General features: G+C 37.9%; 2 protein-coding genes across 2 annotated transcripts in view; one reads left to right on the top strand and one right to left on the bottom strand.

Moving 5' to 3' along the window:
- Smp_128690 (glycine dehydrogenase (decarboxylating)) overlaps positions 1–8,270 on the top strand; it is a gene marked incomplete at its 5' end in the record, with an annotated part of 43,235 nt that extends 34,965 nt beyond the window's left edge. Inside the window, 4 exons of the mRNA XM_018788880.1 lie at positions 555–855; positions 4,821–5,009; positions 6,686–6,879; positions 7,897–8,270. Coding sequence (XP_018654379.1) covers positions 555–855; positions 4,821–5,009; positions 6,686–6,879; positions 7,897–8,103 — 891 coding nt within the window. The 3' untranslated portion in view covers positions 8,104–8,270. The remainder of the gene's footprint in view (positions 1–554; positions 856–4,820; positions 5,010–6,685; positions 6,880–7,896) is intronic.
- Positions 8,271–10,291: 2,021 nt separating this feature from the next.
- On the bottom strand, positions 10,292–15,507 carry Smp_012200 (putative zinc finger protein). Its single transcript, XM_018788879.1, has 5 exons — positions 15,473–15,507; positions 11,866–12,329; positions 11,635–11,838; positions 11,244–11,599; positions 10,292–11,206 (listed from the first exon to the last, which is right to left on the bottom strand). Exons 2-5 carry the CDS (start codon positions 12,278–12,280, stop codon positions 11,105–11,107), a joined length of 1,077 nt encoding a protein of 358 aa, XP_018654378.1. The 5' UTR covers positions 12,281–12,329; positions 15,473–15,507; the 3' UTR covers positions 10,292–11,104.
- Between the last annotated feature and the right edge of the window lie 759 nt (positions 15,508–16,266).

Genomic DNA, 16,266 nt, shown 5'->3' with positions numbered 1-16,266 from the left:
TGTACAGATATTTATTTTAATAAAAATTGTCGTCATATCGGTTCACTGTTTGGTAATCCGCTAAAAATCAAGCAAGGCTGTATTTATAACCTAGATCTATAAGTTCCTATTATTATTACTATTATGGACAGAGCGAAATAGTTGTGGAATTCCTTCTTCGTACGTCGATTCATTAAAACATTCCCACAATGGCGTCTCAAAAAAGAAATAATTGATATTTATGATATGATTTTCCATGAGTTACAAAGCAGAATAGGAATCTGGAGACAGGAGAATCAGTGAGTAATAATGTGTTTTTAGTAATTTTGAGCTGGTTTGCCATTTCGCGAAATGATTGATATCAAACAAACGTCGAGGACAACGCGCTTGTGTCACCTTTGTTAGGGTGAATTATGCAAACGATTTGAGGAAGATAAGATCGCTTCCTTGTTGCTTACACTTAAATGTGAGCAGTGTTTCAGGTACGTCGTATCCTAAAAAACTACTGAATATATATACATATATATAATAGAGAACAGGGAAATGTTTTTCCTTCATCCTTCAAAATTATTTAGGTTGGTTTATGCCGCCCTGCTGATATTGGTTCAGATGTTTCGCACATAAATTTACACAAAACATTCAGTATTCCACACGGTGGAGGTGGACCTGGTTGTGGCCCTGTTTGCGTCAAGTCGCATTTAGCACCATTTCTTCCTCAACATTATTTATATGGTTATACTTGTGTGAGTCTTCCTGATCACAAAATGAACATTGAAAATAAATCTTCTGATCATTACGCAATTTGTTCGGCTCCATACGGTTCCGCAAGCTTATTACCAATATCATGGGCATATATGAGGTTGTTAGGCCCAAAAGGTAGATGATTTTACTCGAGTTTCTTCTTTATCTTCAAAATCCTACCTTTTGTTTTGTATTGTAATTCACTCTGTACAAAAACTTACGCCTGTTACCCCTCGTGGAGGAGCATAGGTCTCACACCAGTATTCTCCATCCAACCCTGTCCTGGGCAATACTTTCCAGTTGTTATTCATCTTTTTCATATCTGCTTCTATTTCCCGGTGTGATGTGTTCTTTGGCCTTCCTCTTTTCCGCTTCCCTTCTGGATTCCGAGTTAGGGCTTGCTTCGTGATGCAGTTTGGTGATTTCCTTAATGTATGTCCTATCCACTCCCAACGTCTTTTCCTAATTTCTTCAGATGGAAGTTGGTTTGTCCTCTCCCATAAAACGCTGTTGCTGATAGTATCCGGCCAATGAATGTTGAGTATTTTGCGTAGACAATTGTTTATAAATACTTGTATCTTCTTGACGATGATGGTAGTAGTTCTCCACGTTTCAGCTCCGTACAGTAAAACTAACTGTCTTGACGTCTGTATTGAAGATTCTCACTTTGAAGTGAGTTGACAGTTGTTTTGAGTTCCATATGTTCTTCAATCGTAGGAATGAGGTCGTTGCTTTGCCAATCCTCGCCTTTACATCTGAATCAGATCCTCTTTGTTCATCAATGATGCTTCCCAGGTACGTGAATGTTTCCACATCTTCCATAGTTTCTCCATCACGTGTGACTGGGTTGGTGTTCTCCATGTTGTATTTAGAATCTTGCTTTTTCCTTTGTGAATGTTGAGGCCTATTGATGCAGAGGTTACTTCAACATTTGTTGTTTTCGTCTGTATTTGTTCGTGTGTACTGCGAAGTCCAAATCATCCAATTGACTTTGAGATGTCAATTGTATTCCGTGCTTTCCCTCAGATTTCGGGGTCTTCATAATCCAGTCAACCACCGGAAGTAAAAGGAAGGGGGAAAGTAGACAACTTTGTTTGACACCGGTCCTCACTTGGAATGCATCTGTCCGTTGTCCTCCCTGCATGACTTTGCCATGTAGTCCGTCATCAGGATTCTGGATGATGTTGATGATCTAGTCAGGTACACCATAGTGTTGAAGAAGTAACCATAAGGTTCACCTATCCACACTGTCAAACACATTCTCACAGTCATGGAGTTTGATGCATAATGATAAGTTTCATTCAATTGATTGTTCATCAATGATCTGTAGTATCGTAATTTGGTCTGTGCACGACCGATCCTTATGGAATCCAGCCTGTTAATCTCGAAGTCGAGCGTCTACTGCGTCTTTCATTCGGTTGAGCAACAATCTGTTGAAAACTTTTCCTGGCACTGACAGCAAACTGATGCCTCTGTAGTTCTCACGTTTGCCCAGATCTTTTTTTGTTATCTTGATGAGGTAACCTTCTTTCCAATCCGTCGGCGCTTATTCTTCCTCCCAAATCTTCCTGAATAGAACGTGGAGCATGTTTACAGTTACTTCTATGTCTGACTTCAGTGCTTCAGCTTGTATGTTGTCTGGTCCATCTGCTTTCGCACCATTGCTTTGTCTGATGGCTACTCTGATTTCTTCGATTGCTGGTGGTGTAATATTTATAGGAAGGTTTGTGTGTGCTGCTCCGATTTCCGGTGGATTCAATGGAGCTTGTCTATTCAGCAGTTCCTCGAAGTATTCTGCCCATCTTTCCTCTGTTCTTGAATCTCCGTGATTGTCTTGCTTTCTTTGTCCTTGACTGGTCTCTTTGGTTTACTATATCTCCCTGCTATTTTCTTCGTTGTATCATATATTTGTTTCATATTCCCTTCTCTTGAAGCTTTTTCCGCCGTTGTTGCTAGTTCTCCCATGTATTTCTGCTTGTCGGTTTCAATGCTCTTCTTCACTTGCCTGTTTGCTTCTACGTACTCTGCTTGCGCCTTGACTTTCTCTGCTCGTGTTCGACTGTTGTTAATTGCTGTCTTCTTGTTCTTCCTTTCTTGAATCTTGTCCAGAGTTCCCATAGAGATCCATCATTCCTTATGATGATGCTTCTTGCGACTCAGAACCTCCTGACACGTTGAAGTTAGTGCTTCTTTGAACCATTTCCAGTTGTCCTCCATCGTAGTTTCTTGTTCTTTCAGTAGATCCTGTAAAGCTTGTAACCTGTTGTTGAGAGCTATCTTGAATTGGTTGAGTTTGTCAGTATCTCGAAGAAAGGTTATATTGAACCTTTGATCTATCTGGTTCTCTAAAATGTGATCCGATGAGACACATGTAGCTGGTTTTGTGTATGCGTTTGTGTGGAAATATTGTGCCGCCTATAACCAATTTGTTGAATGCGCATGGATTTGCAAATCTCTCTCCTAGTACATGTCGTCCAATTATATCTTCATATCCTGTGTTGTCCACTCCAAATTTAGCATTTAGATCTCCCATTAGGATGGTGAGGTCCTTTCGTGAGCACTTCGCTATAATTGATTGCAGTCTTTCATAGAACTGATCTTTATCATCGTCGTTGCTATCATTGGTCGGTGCATAACATTGGATAACGTTCATCGTGATTCCATCCTCCTTTGTTTTGAAAGATGCTTTGATGATCCTGGCTCCATGAGATTCCCATCCTACAAGTGCATTTTGTGCTTCTCTGGACAGCATCAGAGCAACTCCCTGAGTGTGTGGAGCATTTTCCTCTTCGTGACTGGAGTAGCAGCACCTCTCCCGTATCTAGCCTTTGCTGTCCAGCTTGTGTCCAATGGGTTTCACTGATTCCAAGTACTGCCAATTTGTATCTCCTTATTTCCATAGCTATTTGTTTGATCTTCCCGGTCTCCCACATTGTCCGGACGTTCCATGTACCTATAAAAATCGTTGCTCTGGTTGTTAGAAGAAGCATCGGCCTCGTGACTTCCGAAGGATCGCGGCTTTCATCCTGAGGAATCATAATTCTACCTTCAACTCCCAGGGCAGAGTTTAAACGGTTTGAATTATTTTTTCTGGTTAGCGTTTTTTAGCGAGTTAGTTTTCTACAGGATGGGGTCGCTAACCCTATGGCCAACCCTTCTCCTTTACCCGGGCTTGGGACCGGCAGTAACTCTAGAAGAGCTATAGGCAGCGTTTCTGTACGGAAAAGATGAAAGTAATTTCTTCTATATTTGATCAAAAAGATCATGAATTTTACGAGAGAACGTGAATCACTTATTGATTATAAATTAATAACTTGAAGGTGAGAAAGGAATTTAAGATCTCAAACGTAGAATTGGCCTCAGTAATATTGAAGTATGGGGCGTGCTAAACTATTCGTACATTGAAATTAAAGTGTTAATCACCTGAATAACGTTTTTTTTATTGATTCTTTTCAACTATGTAATAGCGAATGACTGGAACCCAAATGATTTACGTTAGAAAATATACAGTGATCCTATAGAAATTCATTAATACTATAGAATAAACAATATGATATTGGCAGCACTCCAAGACTTTGTTTGATTATTTAGTTGGAAATGATCTACCACAAACTGCAGAATTGTTGATCACAACATAAAGTTCGGTACACATAAATTGTATAGGAAGTAAAAAATGATATACATTTTGGTAATAATGAATTCTTACAACAGTTACTTTTTTTCTAGTTATTCAGGGCCTTTGCGATTTCATATTATGAATATTGGTAATTACTAGTCAAAACCACTTTCTTAGTTATTTCCAAAGAACGATCTAGCTGTGTCCTGACGTTTTCGGTCTGATTTTTTTTGAAAATAAGTGGCTGAATTTTTCATTATTATAGGCTCTTGAGATTTCAGACTCGGCTTTGATGGTTGCCCATGATGATGGATAGGAATGAATATTGCCAACTCTTTTGGAGAAAGTTTTTATCTGTGATGGTGATCAGGGTAGTGTAAGATGAAGGTTCTAGAAAGTGTGAATGTAACGGTTAGCACTTTACGAAGTAATATAACTTTCCTTTTAAATACAGTCAAATAATTAACTGTTATTGTCTTTACAGGTTTGAAGCGAGCGAGTCAGACGGCTTTGTTAAACGCTAATTATATGCTAAAGCGTCTCCGAGACTATTATAATATACACTATGTAAATAGCGCGGGGATGTGTGCACATGAATTTATAATAGATTGTTCACAATTCTCTAAACAGAATATCGATGTGATTGATATTGCAAAGCGATTAATGGATTATGGTATGTTTCATGAATTAGGCCTTGATTTTTTTTCTTACTTTAACCAGGATTAGAAATTGCTTTCAAATACGGAATTCGATATAATAACTAGGTCTTCGTTATGATAAAGTCGCTTCATGAATTTAGTGTCACCAATAGTAGCATTGTGACCTCATTGAGAGTAAATAGCGACAAGATGTCCAGCGTTTGGAGCTAGTTTGTTTTACTTTTATATAAGATTACGTGTTTTCAGATAAAGCCTGTTTTGTTCGCAATTTTGCAACGGTTTCTTGCACTTAGAATTCCACTTTAAACAATTCCTCACAGTAAAAGGTTGGAGTAGATTCAGAAATAGTCGGTAGCAAGAATAATTTCTGAAAGCACTTGTACCTGTCAAAATATTAGAAGTGTGTTGAAAGGAATACGGTAGGTGATTATTATAAGTTGCAGCCTATCGAGCGGTATATCTCTATTATATTTTAGTGACTTTATAATCTAGTAAAAATATTCATGAATCTCCTGGTTAGTAATTGAAAGCTCAGTGTTTCTAAAAAGCATTTTTATTAACTACAGTTGTTGAGTTTCTACAGAATACTAAAATTTCGACCACTTTTTATTTATATACCGAGTCTCACTAACTCCTAATAATCAGTAATCTGAAATTCCATCTTTCTATTGACTTATAATCAGGGCAATAATCTTGTAAATAATAATTGTCAGGATTAAAAGAAAATATTTGATATGCTCGTCTCAAAAACTTCGATTTTTAGGCAGATAAATACTGAAACAATACCAGTTTAATAACAAGTTGAAGATCTTCTGCTCCATTTTTATTATCTATTTCTACTGAAAAAGTCAGTGTATTTGCAAGTTAGCTGATCCCATTTTTATTACCAGAAAATTTTACAAATAAATTCACTGAACATAAATGAGGTTATGGCGATTCGACTGTGCAATTGCGAAAAACACCAACCATTTGGAACTAATTGAATCCCAATGATGAAATTTTAGCCTACCTAAAGTCCGTAGGAAGCTCATCACTGGATAATTAACTGTACAAAATTTGTAGATTCTATTTTACTTAGACCCCTCAGTTGCTATATCTCAATGTGATATCTTACTAAGAATCTAGTAATTTGATTGACTAATCTCATGAGTAGTATTCTTATGTCTATTATCTTCAATCAATATATATCAGACTTTCTACCTATTATTTCTGTAATTAATAGAAGTGGGAGGTCAACCGAAAACAGTTATGAGATAAAAATGGAAATTCAGTGCGGTATAACCGATCGTAAAATCTAAATTTTTACGAATTTCTTACTTTTTATGTGCCATAGTTTATTTCATGAATGGTAATTAAGTCAGCATACATAGATATTGATTTAGTATATGAACTTGGATGAAGATTAGGTAGTTGCTTTAAGCGACTCCACAATTTTTTCTTGTTGATCTCTTATTTCCGAGCATAAAGCAAGCAAATCATTGTAATGGTTAAAAAAGAAACCTAACTTGGAATATTTTTCGTTACGTAAATGGTTCTCAGTCCTGCTTCGATGTGTAAGTAAACATCATTACAACAAGTATTGCTTCGCTCGACTGCCCTACAAACTGAATATTATAACAATATTGTGAAATTTATGATAAACAAGTTATCATCTTTTTGTCCCATTACTTTTGAAACCAAACAAATGAAGGTTTCCACAGCCCAACTATGTCATGGCCTGTGACATCAAGCCTAATGATTGAACCCACGGAGAGTGAATCTAAAGCCGAGTGCGACCGTCTATGTGAAGCACTCATTTTGATCAGAGGAGAAATTGACAAGGTGACCAAAGGAGAATGGGATATCGAATGTAATCCATTGAAAATGGCTCCACATACTATGGAAGTAAGTATTTAAAATATCTTTTCGTCTAATTTTAAACGTACTATCGTGACAAACCTTTAAAAATCCACCCCAATGCACAAGCCAGTGGCTATCCGGAATCAGTAGCTAAGTGGATAACGCGATGACTTTTGAAGAGAACGGTACTGGGTCCGAGTCTCGAAGTAAATACCAACTGTGGGACGCAAGTACATCCAGCTGACGAGTCTCAGATAGAACGAATCGTGTGTCTAGGGTTCCACCGCTACCCATCATCCATCTGTGCGCAAAATATTGTGTTTAAAGCTTCTAAAACCAGCACCCTGTGTTCACTTTCAGGTGACTTCACATTAGTGATTATAGGAAATCATACGTTAGGTATTATGTACCCTACAACTTATGGTTGTAAAGATGGTATTAAATTTTTAGAACAGGATCAGTCTGTAGTTATCAAGTATTGGCCTGAGTCACTTAGAATGCACAGGTTTCGTCTGTGGGTTCACCATAAATCAAAGGTTTTAAACTGTAGGTGGCATGGGTAGTTACCAACAAAATCAAAATTCCAAACATCTCCATTCCCTCTTCATTTTCTATTTTTAAGGTTGCGAAATGACACAACCTATGCAATCTTTTGCTTAATAATTTTCATTAAGATGAGTCGGAGAATAATCCAGGATTCGATCTAGAATAATATATCTATGCATTTATCAGCATTTCATGTAAATACTTATTCGTACATCGAAAATTGATAAGGGGATTACAAATAAAAAGACCAAGATGTTCCTGTAAAAATTTAGATGAGCACCAACTACAAATAAGAGCTTGTGTATGGTATAGGCAGCTTATTCTGCTACGAAGGATCGGAATTTAAGGTGATCCTTAATTCTCCTAAAACACTCAGGTTGCTACTTCTGCAATAAAGGATAAAAATAGTTTAGAAATACATGTCGTGTAGCACCTTTTGTCCAAGTTTGAATTCATGGGTCAATGCCTGGAAGCGGTTTTTCCAATAATTTATTTATGCACTATTACCTATTTCAGACAGTAATGGATTCGAAATGGGACAGGCCATATACACGCCAAGTGGCAGCATTTCCAGCGCCATGGCAAAATATGAAAGATGAGTCAGTAAGTAAACGTTCGAAATTGTGGCCAACTGTGAGTCGGCTGGATGATGTATACGGTGATCAACACTTGATATGCACGTGCTCTTCACTTCTGGAAAATGAAACCAACTCCAAACTTTAATTTGAAATTGGCATTAGACTTTTAGTACAGAAACTTCAAGATAATTCTTGTCATGGAAATATCTCGCTTTTTTAAACCAATCGAATTTAAATCAGGGATTTACTATTTTTAATAGCTGGTTTTCTGTGTAGACAAATTTGTAGCTGAAAAATAAAATATTCCTTCTTAAAAATTTGGTTTCTACTACTACAGAACCCTAAAGATGACAACTAAAATTGGTAGCTCACCATATAAATCTCTAGGATTCAAGTCTCAATCTTATCGATCGACACTAAAACGTTTTCACTACAAATCCAGAGACTCGTGGTTTTTTCTGCATTTCACTTTAACACAGCATACTGTGAGCCACAGGTGATCATATGCACAAATAAATTACTGGTAACGTTCTATTCATTAAAATAAAGAATTCCTGTCGAAAGTACCTTGGAGGCTACGATGTTCTGCTGTTCCGAAACAAAATAATCCCAGATATACTGTGTGAATACGTAAATGCTACTAATTTTAGGCACGCAGACCTTAACGATTAGTTGGGACCATTAACACATATCAAAGTATGTGTAATTAAGCAGTATCGTCGACCACTGCATTGGTGAAATTATGAAAGCACTAGAAAACTGAAAATAACTACTGGGTTACGATATTAACGTTCACTTTTATGAGTACTAGTTGCAAGTCAGTACATAAGTGGAACGGTCAAACTAAAACGGAGCTTCAGTCCATGAAGTCATTGACTGTTGGACTGAGCCATATAAGTAGATGCAGATCGCCATGTTGGTTCCGCGCAACTTCCATAACCAATGGTTAAGCTTTTGGGATATGACTCAGGACTGTGCACAGTGCCGCAGGTGCATTCATCCTTTTACCTTTTTATTCCTTCTATACCTAGTCTTTTCTATTACTACTGACGTTATTACTGCTAATACTGCGGGATTTCTTTCGAATTAATCCCTTCTCTGTGCTAATATGGTGTGTCAATTTGAGCTGACGCAAGTGCTAGGTCCGATATCCCATATAAAATGACTGACCAGTAAGTGGACAATTATTCGACTAATTGAGATCTATCAGGTAGACAAATTACATTATTTACGGAGCACGGATTGCCCCCAAATGCCCTGGTACGGCCGAGAGTGGGGAAAGTCCGCTTTCCCTCTCGAAATGCTCTCATATGGCCAGCGAATATATAGCCTCTGCCAGGGAAGTCCTACTCACTGCCTTCTCGTGGCATTACTGTTGTTTACGAAATTGAGAGGACGAAAAGCGAATGTCCGGCGCTTTAACCGGGTTGGTGGACACGGAAAGTTTACCTAGGGGAGTTGAAAAACCCTGATTCCCAACCAGTGGTGCACATGGGCTCCAGTATCCTGAGGGAACAAATGGCGTACGAATCAACCGTTGATCACCGGCTACCATGGGACTGCATCTCCTCACGATGCTCCACTGCCTTGTGGATCAGACATTCAGGTCAAAGGCTCCGGGTGTGGCCCCTTAAGAAAACCACCTGCTTCAGTCTGGGCACCTGGGCAGTATCACAGCCCTCACACAAATCGAATGAAATTTGTGTGGCGCATATGTATCTGGTGCTTCCTTGTACCAATATTTATGTGTTTAAATAAATAAATTATTTACGCAAGCCATACTTTTTTGACTTCTGGAGGTGATTATTTGATATGTACAAAGCAGTTTTAAAACACTTTCGACCCAAAATGTACATCGCAAGAAATACTGTTATTCATCCTTAATAATTCCGGTTCATGTGAATTCGTGGGAAAAGATTAGTTACCCGATTCCAACAGATCCAGAAAGGGCTGCGAAATTTTTTTGCTTGGTGGCACGTTCTTTCTGTGTGTGTCTATCTAATTCCCATTAACTTCATGTCACCTTAACCATAGTAAGATAACCTTACTTAATAAGTATCAGTTTATGCATTCGACTTTCAGTAGTACTATTTTTTGAGAGCTACCGGTTATTCAAACTGAAGATAAGATAAAGTATGATCCCATCGATGTCAGTTGTTCATAACTTTGTATACTACTGAATAAAGTGGTAAGGACTGGATAAACATATTTTTAATGAATACGAAGCGAACTTTAGATTTTGAAAACGTGGTCAGATCTAGCTATCTTAATTTCAATGCCATGATGTTGTGGCCCATAGAAACCTAGCAGCAGTCAGAACAATTCGAGACCAGTAAGCCTTTTGAAATTTATTGTAAACAGCATTTTTCCAGAAAACATGTAAAATGCATGAGGGCAGTGTAAAAAAATCAAAAAATGAGATACATATAAAAACCAAACGATATCGATCAAGCAGTTATGCTCTGACATCATGTAAGTCCGGTGGATAACTTAAGAAAATGTAAGTGACGTTACATTGATGTAAGATAGACAAAAATTGACTTATAATCTCATCACTGAGGAAGTTGAAAAGGAGTTGAGAACCGCATAAAAACATAACCACGCTTCCAACTCCATAGAAAGACACAAGGTCCGAAAAGAGAACCGGATTATGATTATAAGACGAAAGCATGGAACCTAGGTCGTAATTGCTTGTCGAAGAATTCGGTAACACTTGATAAATACAATAGCTATCACAAAATGGAAAGTAGTGTGGGGAGGAAGTAAATCTAATGAAAAAAATAGTCACTTAATCGACTTAAATGGTTGTAAGTAGCAATTATAGAATAAGCTGAAGCAAATTTGATAAAAGTTAGATAAGAATAAGAAATGCCCATGTAGATTACTGCAAATCGGAAAGGTGAGCTATCCTCGAAAGACTTGTAAAGCTAAAAATGCAGTACGTTGTAATCAGCTGATAGCGAAATGTTTGCTGCAATGCAGTGTAAAATCAACGTACGGAAGTGAAAATGAACTAGAGCACAAAGTCGATTCGTATGGTTCGAAGATTGTGAACTGCAGGAATACTGAATTAAGGAAGACTAGGAAACTAAATCACTGATAAGTCTAACTACATGTAACAACCTGGATATCAATCATTTGAATAATCAATTCATATTTTGTTCATATAACAACGCATGTAGAAAGCCGACATCTGGGGAAACGATTTGATCATTACATAAGTCCTTGGGAGTCGAACCTTCACATACCTGAAGAACTACATACCAAGACATATATCCCACTTACCTTATCCATTTCCTCCGGTACATTTACTCTGAAATTGTCAAGGATACTCGTTCCTACCTCTGAAATGGAAGTTGTACCTAAACTTGAAATTCGAGATATTTGCATTTTTTCTTCATGCTTCTCTATGTGCTGTAGCAAATAAGAACGAGAAGCGTAGACTCGAGAACAGTAACAGCAGGTTAGGAGGCTTGGATCGGTGTGTAACAAAGCATGGTTCTTCAGCAAGTTAGAACGCGTGAACGTACGAGAACAAAATGAGCATCGGTATGGTGAGCATTTCGTGTGAATGATGCTGTGGCGCTCTAGTTCACTTTGGTGAGCAAAGTTTTTTTTGCACACTTTGCACGGCAGTAACTCTGAACCAAAATTATAGTGATAAAGGCCAACATACTTTTAGGACTAAGCTTACAATGCTGTAATAGGTGTTGTTGCAAACTGATAATAAACAGAAATCCGCGGTCGCAGGTTTTGCACACAAAAGGTTTTGGTGTTTCATCTAATTCAACATAGGCATGATGAGAGTCTAAATGCAATTTAAGATGACTTTTCTGAGCAAAATTAGCACTGCAAAGCTGGCAGTAGTATGGCATATGATCTACAAACATCAACTAAAGAAAATTACAAAACTTGCTTCGGTGCAATCTTTTATGAACAGCTAATGAATTGGTCGATGAGAAACCCTTCCCACAAACACTACAGGTGGGGCGATCAAAAACCTCGTGACGCCTGGAGACGTGACGCTGCAAATAAGAGGGCGATGAAAACGTAGCACGACAGTAAGGACAGGAATAGCTACCCTTGCATGTAAGTACATGAGAACCTATAGCATCCGATGCAAAGATCTGTTGACAAATTTTGCAAACAGCAGCCAAACGCTCTTTATGTTTTGTAGTTAGATGACATATTAGTCCAGATTGAGAAGCACAGGAATGAGGACAAACAGGACACTTATGACCTGACACTATTACACCAGGTTTACTATATTTTTCAGAAAACACCGTATTTCCAGTATCCATTACTACTCCTGATGTGGTCATAAATGAAAGACTGGAACCGATTAACAGCCACTTAAGTAGTATTGCGTGCCTAAAATCAAAAACATACACTTTAGTGGATGAGTGAGAAACTGGTTTGAAGGAATCTAACTTTTGGTCGCTAATACCTGCTTTATACTTATAATGAGATATCTTCTAAAACATTTTATCATTAATGAGACAGTAATTGATCGTAATCTTTATTAGAACCAAGTAAAGCATTTAGAGGTAATACACCGCACCTTGTGAACACAGGAACAAACAAAATAATTAAACAATTCAGTGACTCCATCTTATAAATTATATGAGATTTTGTTTGAACTGAGTGCAACCAGACAAGTAATCTTCACTTCAACCTAATCGACTTAAGTAGATTTTTTTGTTCGTTATTAATAGTTCTTGACAAAACGTATAAAAAATCGTCAGTGTTAGCTATAAAATTTTATAAGAACTTCAGCGTTCAGTAGTACGGATATTAGGTCGGTGGACATTGTTAATTCTTGGAGCTTGTTGGCCGGTGCATGTGCAGTTTCTCATCTAAAATATTCACTGATGTGACTGATACCACTTGTTCGGGCAAGACGTTTGAGCCAATGACTACTAGATGAGAAAAATGGAGCTCCACTCAGAGTTTATTCGGTTACGGTTTTTGAACCATATCGCCTCGGTGATAATTAGTTCTGAAGGGAGCAAATAGATAAGATACTAGCACCCAAATCAATATTAAACATATGCAACGCCAATATCAGGTCACCTTGCGTTCTAAGATACATAAAGTAAAAAACGCTCAGGAGTTTTAAGTGCTCATCGTAAGGGAGTTTGGAAAAACCCTTCAATAACTTTATCCTCAACGCCAAACACACTCAAGTGTGTCAACCTTCTCAATAAGATATGGACCAGCTGCTTGGACGTAGTACCCCAAGTGATGTCTTACATATATGGTGTAGAGTATTCGCTAATGACATTGCTACAGTGGTGTTCAAAAACGAAGTCCAGCAATAATGGTTCCAATCCAATGTGTCGGTTCTGTGGTACATTGTACAAGGGGCACTCAATGACAGTTGACAACAGACCTCCATCAAAATATTCACCCGAAGTTTCGGCTTATTGTAATCGCTAATTATGGGACAAATATCAGTTATACTCCAAGAACAAACATGAATTAAGACAAATTCGCCAGCACGACAACGTGGAATATGTTATTTTCCTCCTATATTCACTGACCAATGTCTAGATTTAGTTGTAGGACAAGCTACGCCATACACAACCCTATAGTGAACATCTGATGGGCTCTATTGTACACGAAAGTAATCCCTAACATATAATAATATGCTTCCTTGCGATTTATGACTCCAATACTTCTAATACAGATGTCCTGTATTGATTGGAAAACAGTCTATATCTACGATGAGGCACATTTCTTTGACAACAATTATATTGGGGGCGATTCATCCATCATCAGGCTTAGCTCAGAGGTTTTGTTTCCAAGACTAGGAACGTTTGTGTGACACACGTTTAAGGTGTTTTGGCAACCACTCTTTCTACCCACAGAGGTCTCGTGAGAATTCGCATTTATGACCCGATTGCCTAAAACCCTGAATCTTAAAATTCGTCTCTCCGCCCTGCTTTCGAGTTTTTAACTCAATAAGAGCATTTTCTCACTTGTATCCGTCGACTACGAATATTCGATTTTTTCACGACTTATATGGTAAAAAGTCTCTTTCCCAGTAACTTCTGAATACTATCTTCAAGATCCTTATTAGTTGCGTCTCGTCTCCAACCCACTTACAGAGTCTTCTTACTGAAGTAATATGTTCTCCGAAAACCTCTTCTGGCAGTCTTTCTGATGACAGACTTCGCTAACGCTGTCATGCGAATGAATTTTAACAGTCGTTTTCGTTTGACACCTCCAGATTCAAATGATTAAACCAGGAAGGGATATGACTTCCTTGGAAGTTGTGTTAACGGCTTTCTACTGTGTTATCATTTCCTTCCTGTTAACTACAGAAAGCTTTACTTTAGCTGTCCTTCTGGTTTTAACTTTCGGAAGAATTCATTCATTTATAGCATCTAACTTTTAAGTGAGTTTTTGCTCTCCGTACATTTATTTATTTATTTATTTAAACACATTAATATTGGTACAGAGACACCAGATACATATGCGCCACACAAATCTCATTTGATTTATGTGAGGGCTGTGATACTGCCCGGGTGCCCAAACCGAAGCAGGGCTTTCCGTACATTGTAAGGTTGCATTCATCCCATCGGTAGTACTTAGAGTAAGTGCACATCCGACAGATGGTATTTACCTTCTTCTGATGGTGAAGAAATAATTACAGTTACATATAAAAATGTTTTGGGTAGAGTTTGTTTCGTCTTTGAGTGTGTCGACAGTTAGTATTTCAGCTTGTCAACAACAGTAAAAGCTAAGTTTACGGTACTGGTTATGACACTTGCTGTTTCTTCGTCTGATTTCAGACTTACTGAGTGGGTATCGTTACTCAGCAACTTCACCAGGTTGAGACCCAGGTCTTTATTTAGTAGAATTGTCCTAGTAAGGCAATATTTTATGCATAATCACGGTGAGGCCGGTTTACAGCAACACATGCGTGACTGGCATCAAGAAACAAAAAAGCATTTAGTAGTGAAAGTCGGAGTATTCCGATGAATCTGGATCCAGTAGATATGTCTATATAACATCTACTTATCAACCTATAAAGGAAAAGTCAATAGGTTATGTGGACAAAGACAAATAAGTCAGATTGGTCAAAAACCATGGAAAACACGTACAGCTAAAAGATACGGAAACAACCATCGGAAGACATCAGTGGACACAAAATTCATACAAATGAAAAGCTAATGTGCAAAAAATAATAGTAAGATTTTTGAAACCAAACCATCTGATCCAGAGAACATGACACAACTAAAATACTGACATTAAAAGTATGTCAACCAACAGTATATAAGTCGGCGAGAAAGCCAGGCATAAAGTTCCGAATTATGTCAACAGAAAACAATACGAGGAAACCTAAACAACTGTGAACACCGATTTCTAGAGGATAATGCCCAGACAATATATACCATTAAAAGTCCCTACATTACACACTAAGGAATGAAAACTTATGCACTAACATTTATTGGAGCCAAAACACAACTTGTATTTTTTTCGAAACATAGAGAAAAAGCCCAACTGACCAGTGGAAATCTAGTGCAACTCATCCGCCATGCTACGAGCAGCCGTACAAAAAACCCACTAGCGCGCTAAAAGTATGCCACTCTATCAATTCACAAACGTGTATGGTAGGAAATGGAAAGCAGTGATATATTTATTAGAAACGGCCAACAGATGCCGAAATGGAATTCCTCAAGCTGTAAAAATGTATGATACGTACAGTGTTGAGTAGTTTTTAGTTAACTACTGCAATAGTATATATATATAAACACAGAGTGAAGTAGAGTAGGAATACTATCAATTACAGACCACGGAGAAGGAGGGTTAGTAGTAGAGCTTGTAGCTGTAAATAAATCCCCAAAATCAATAGCTCTGTAAGTTTTCGACATTGGATGCTGACCACATTAGTCTTAATTGACTCACCTAGCTGAAGGCGCTTGGTCATGCATCCGTACCAGATCACGTTTCAGAAGAGCGTGAGAAGCATCTCCTACGATCATTAGCCAGATTAGATCAGTCACTTCTCGATATATTGATAACCCATTCAATATATCTTCCAACCTCCTCGCTTCTGACTTTTGATTTTGCTGGGTGGGCGCGATTCGATTATAGAGGGCGTTACTGGTAAAGTGTTGTCAAACTGAAATACTGGTGGTATCTTCAAGCTAATCAAAGTAACCCCGTCGAATTATTTAAACTCTTTCATGTGATTTTCAGAGTCTCCTGATAAAAAGCGTATGACTTCTCATGAAAAAATTAAGATTCTTTTGAAGGCACGAGATCAAAAGTCCTTCTTAACTCCATGAGAGAATTCGTT

This window comes from Schistosoma mansoni, chromosome W (genome assembly GCF_000237925.1).
Source record: "Schistosoma mansoni strain Puerto Rico chromosome W, complete genome".
NCBI lineage: Eukaryota > Metazoa > Platyhelminthes > Trematoda > Strigeidida > Schistosomatidae > Schistosoma > Schistosoma mansoni.
The sequence above is the reverse complement of the archived record's forward strand: the minus strand, read 5'-3'. Positions and strand labels throughout refer to the sequence as shown.

Bases quoted from the DNA above. Each gene is read 5' to 3' on its own strand.
- Smp_012200 (XM_018788879.1), bottom strand. From the start codon at position 12,280: ATGACCACATCAGGAGTAGTAATGGATACTGGAAATACGGTGTTTTCT. The intron at 11,839-11,865 runs GTAATTTTCTTT...TGATGTTTGTAG, and splicing joins ATTGCACCGAAGCAAGTTTT to ATCATATGCCATACTACTGC. The intron at 11,600-11,634 runs GTATGTTGGCCT...ATTTTGGTTCAG, and splicing joins TTGTAAGCTTAGTCCTAAAA to AGTTACTGCCGTGCAAAGTG.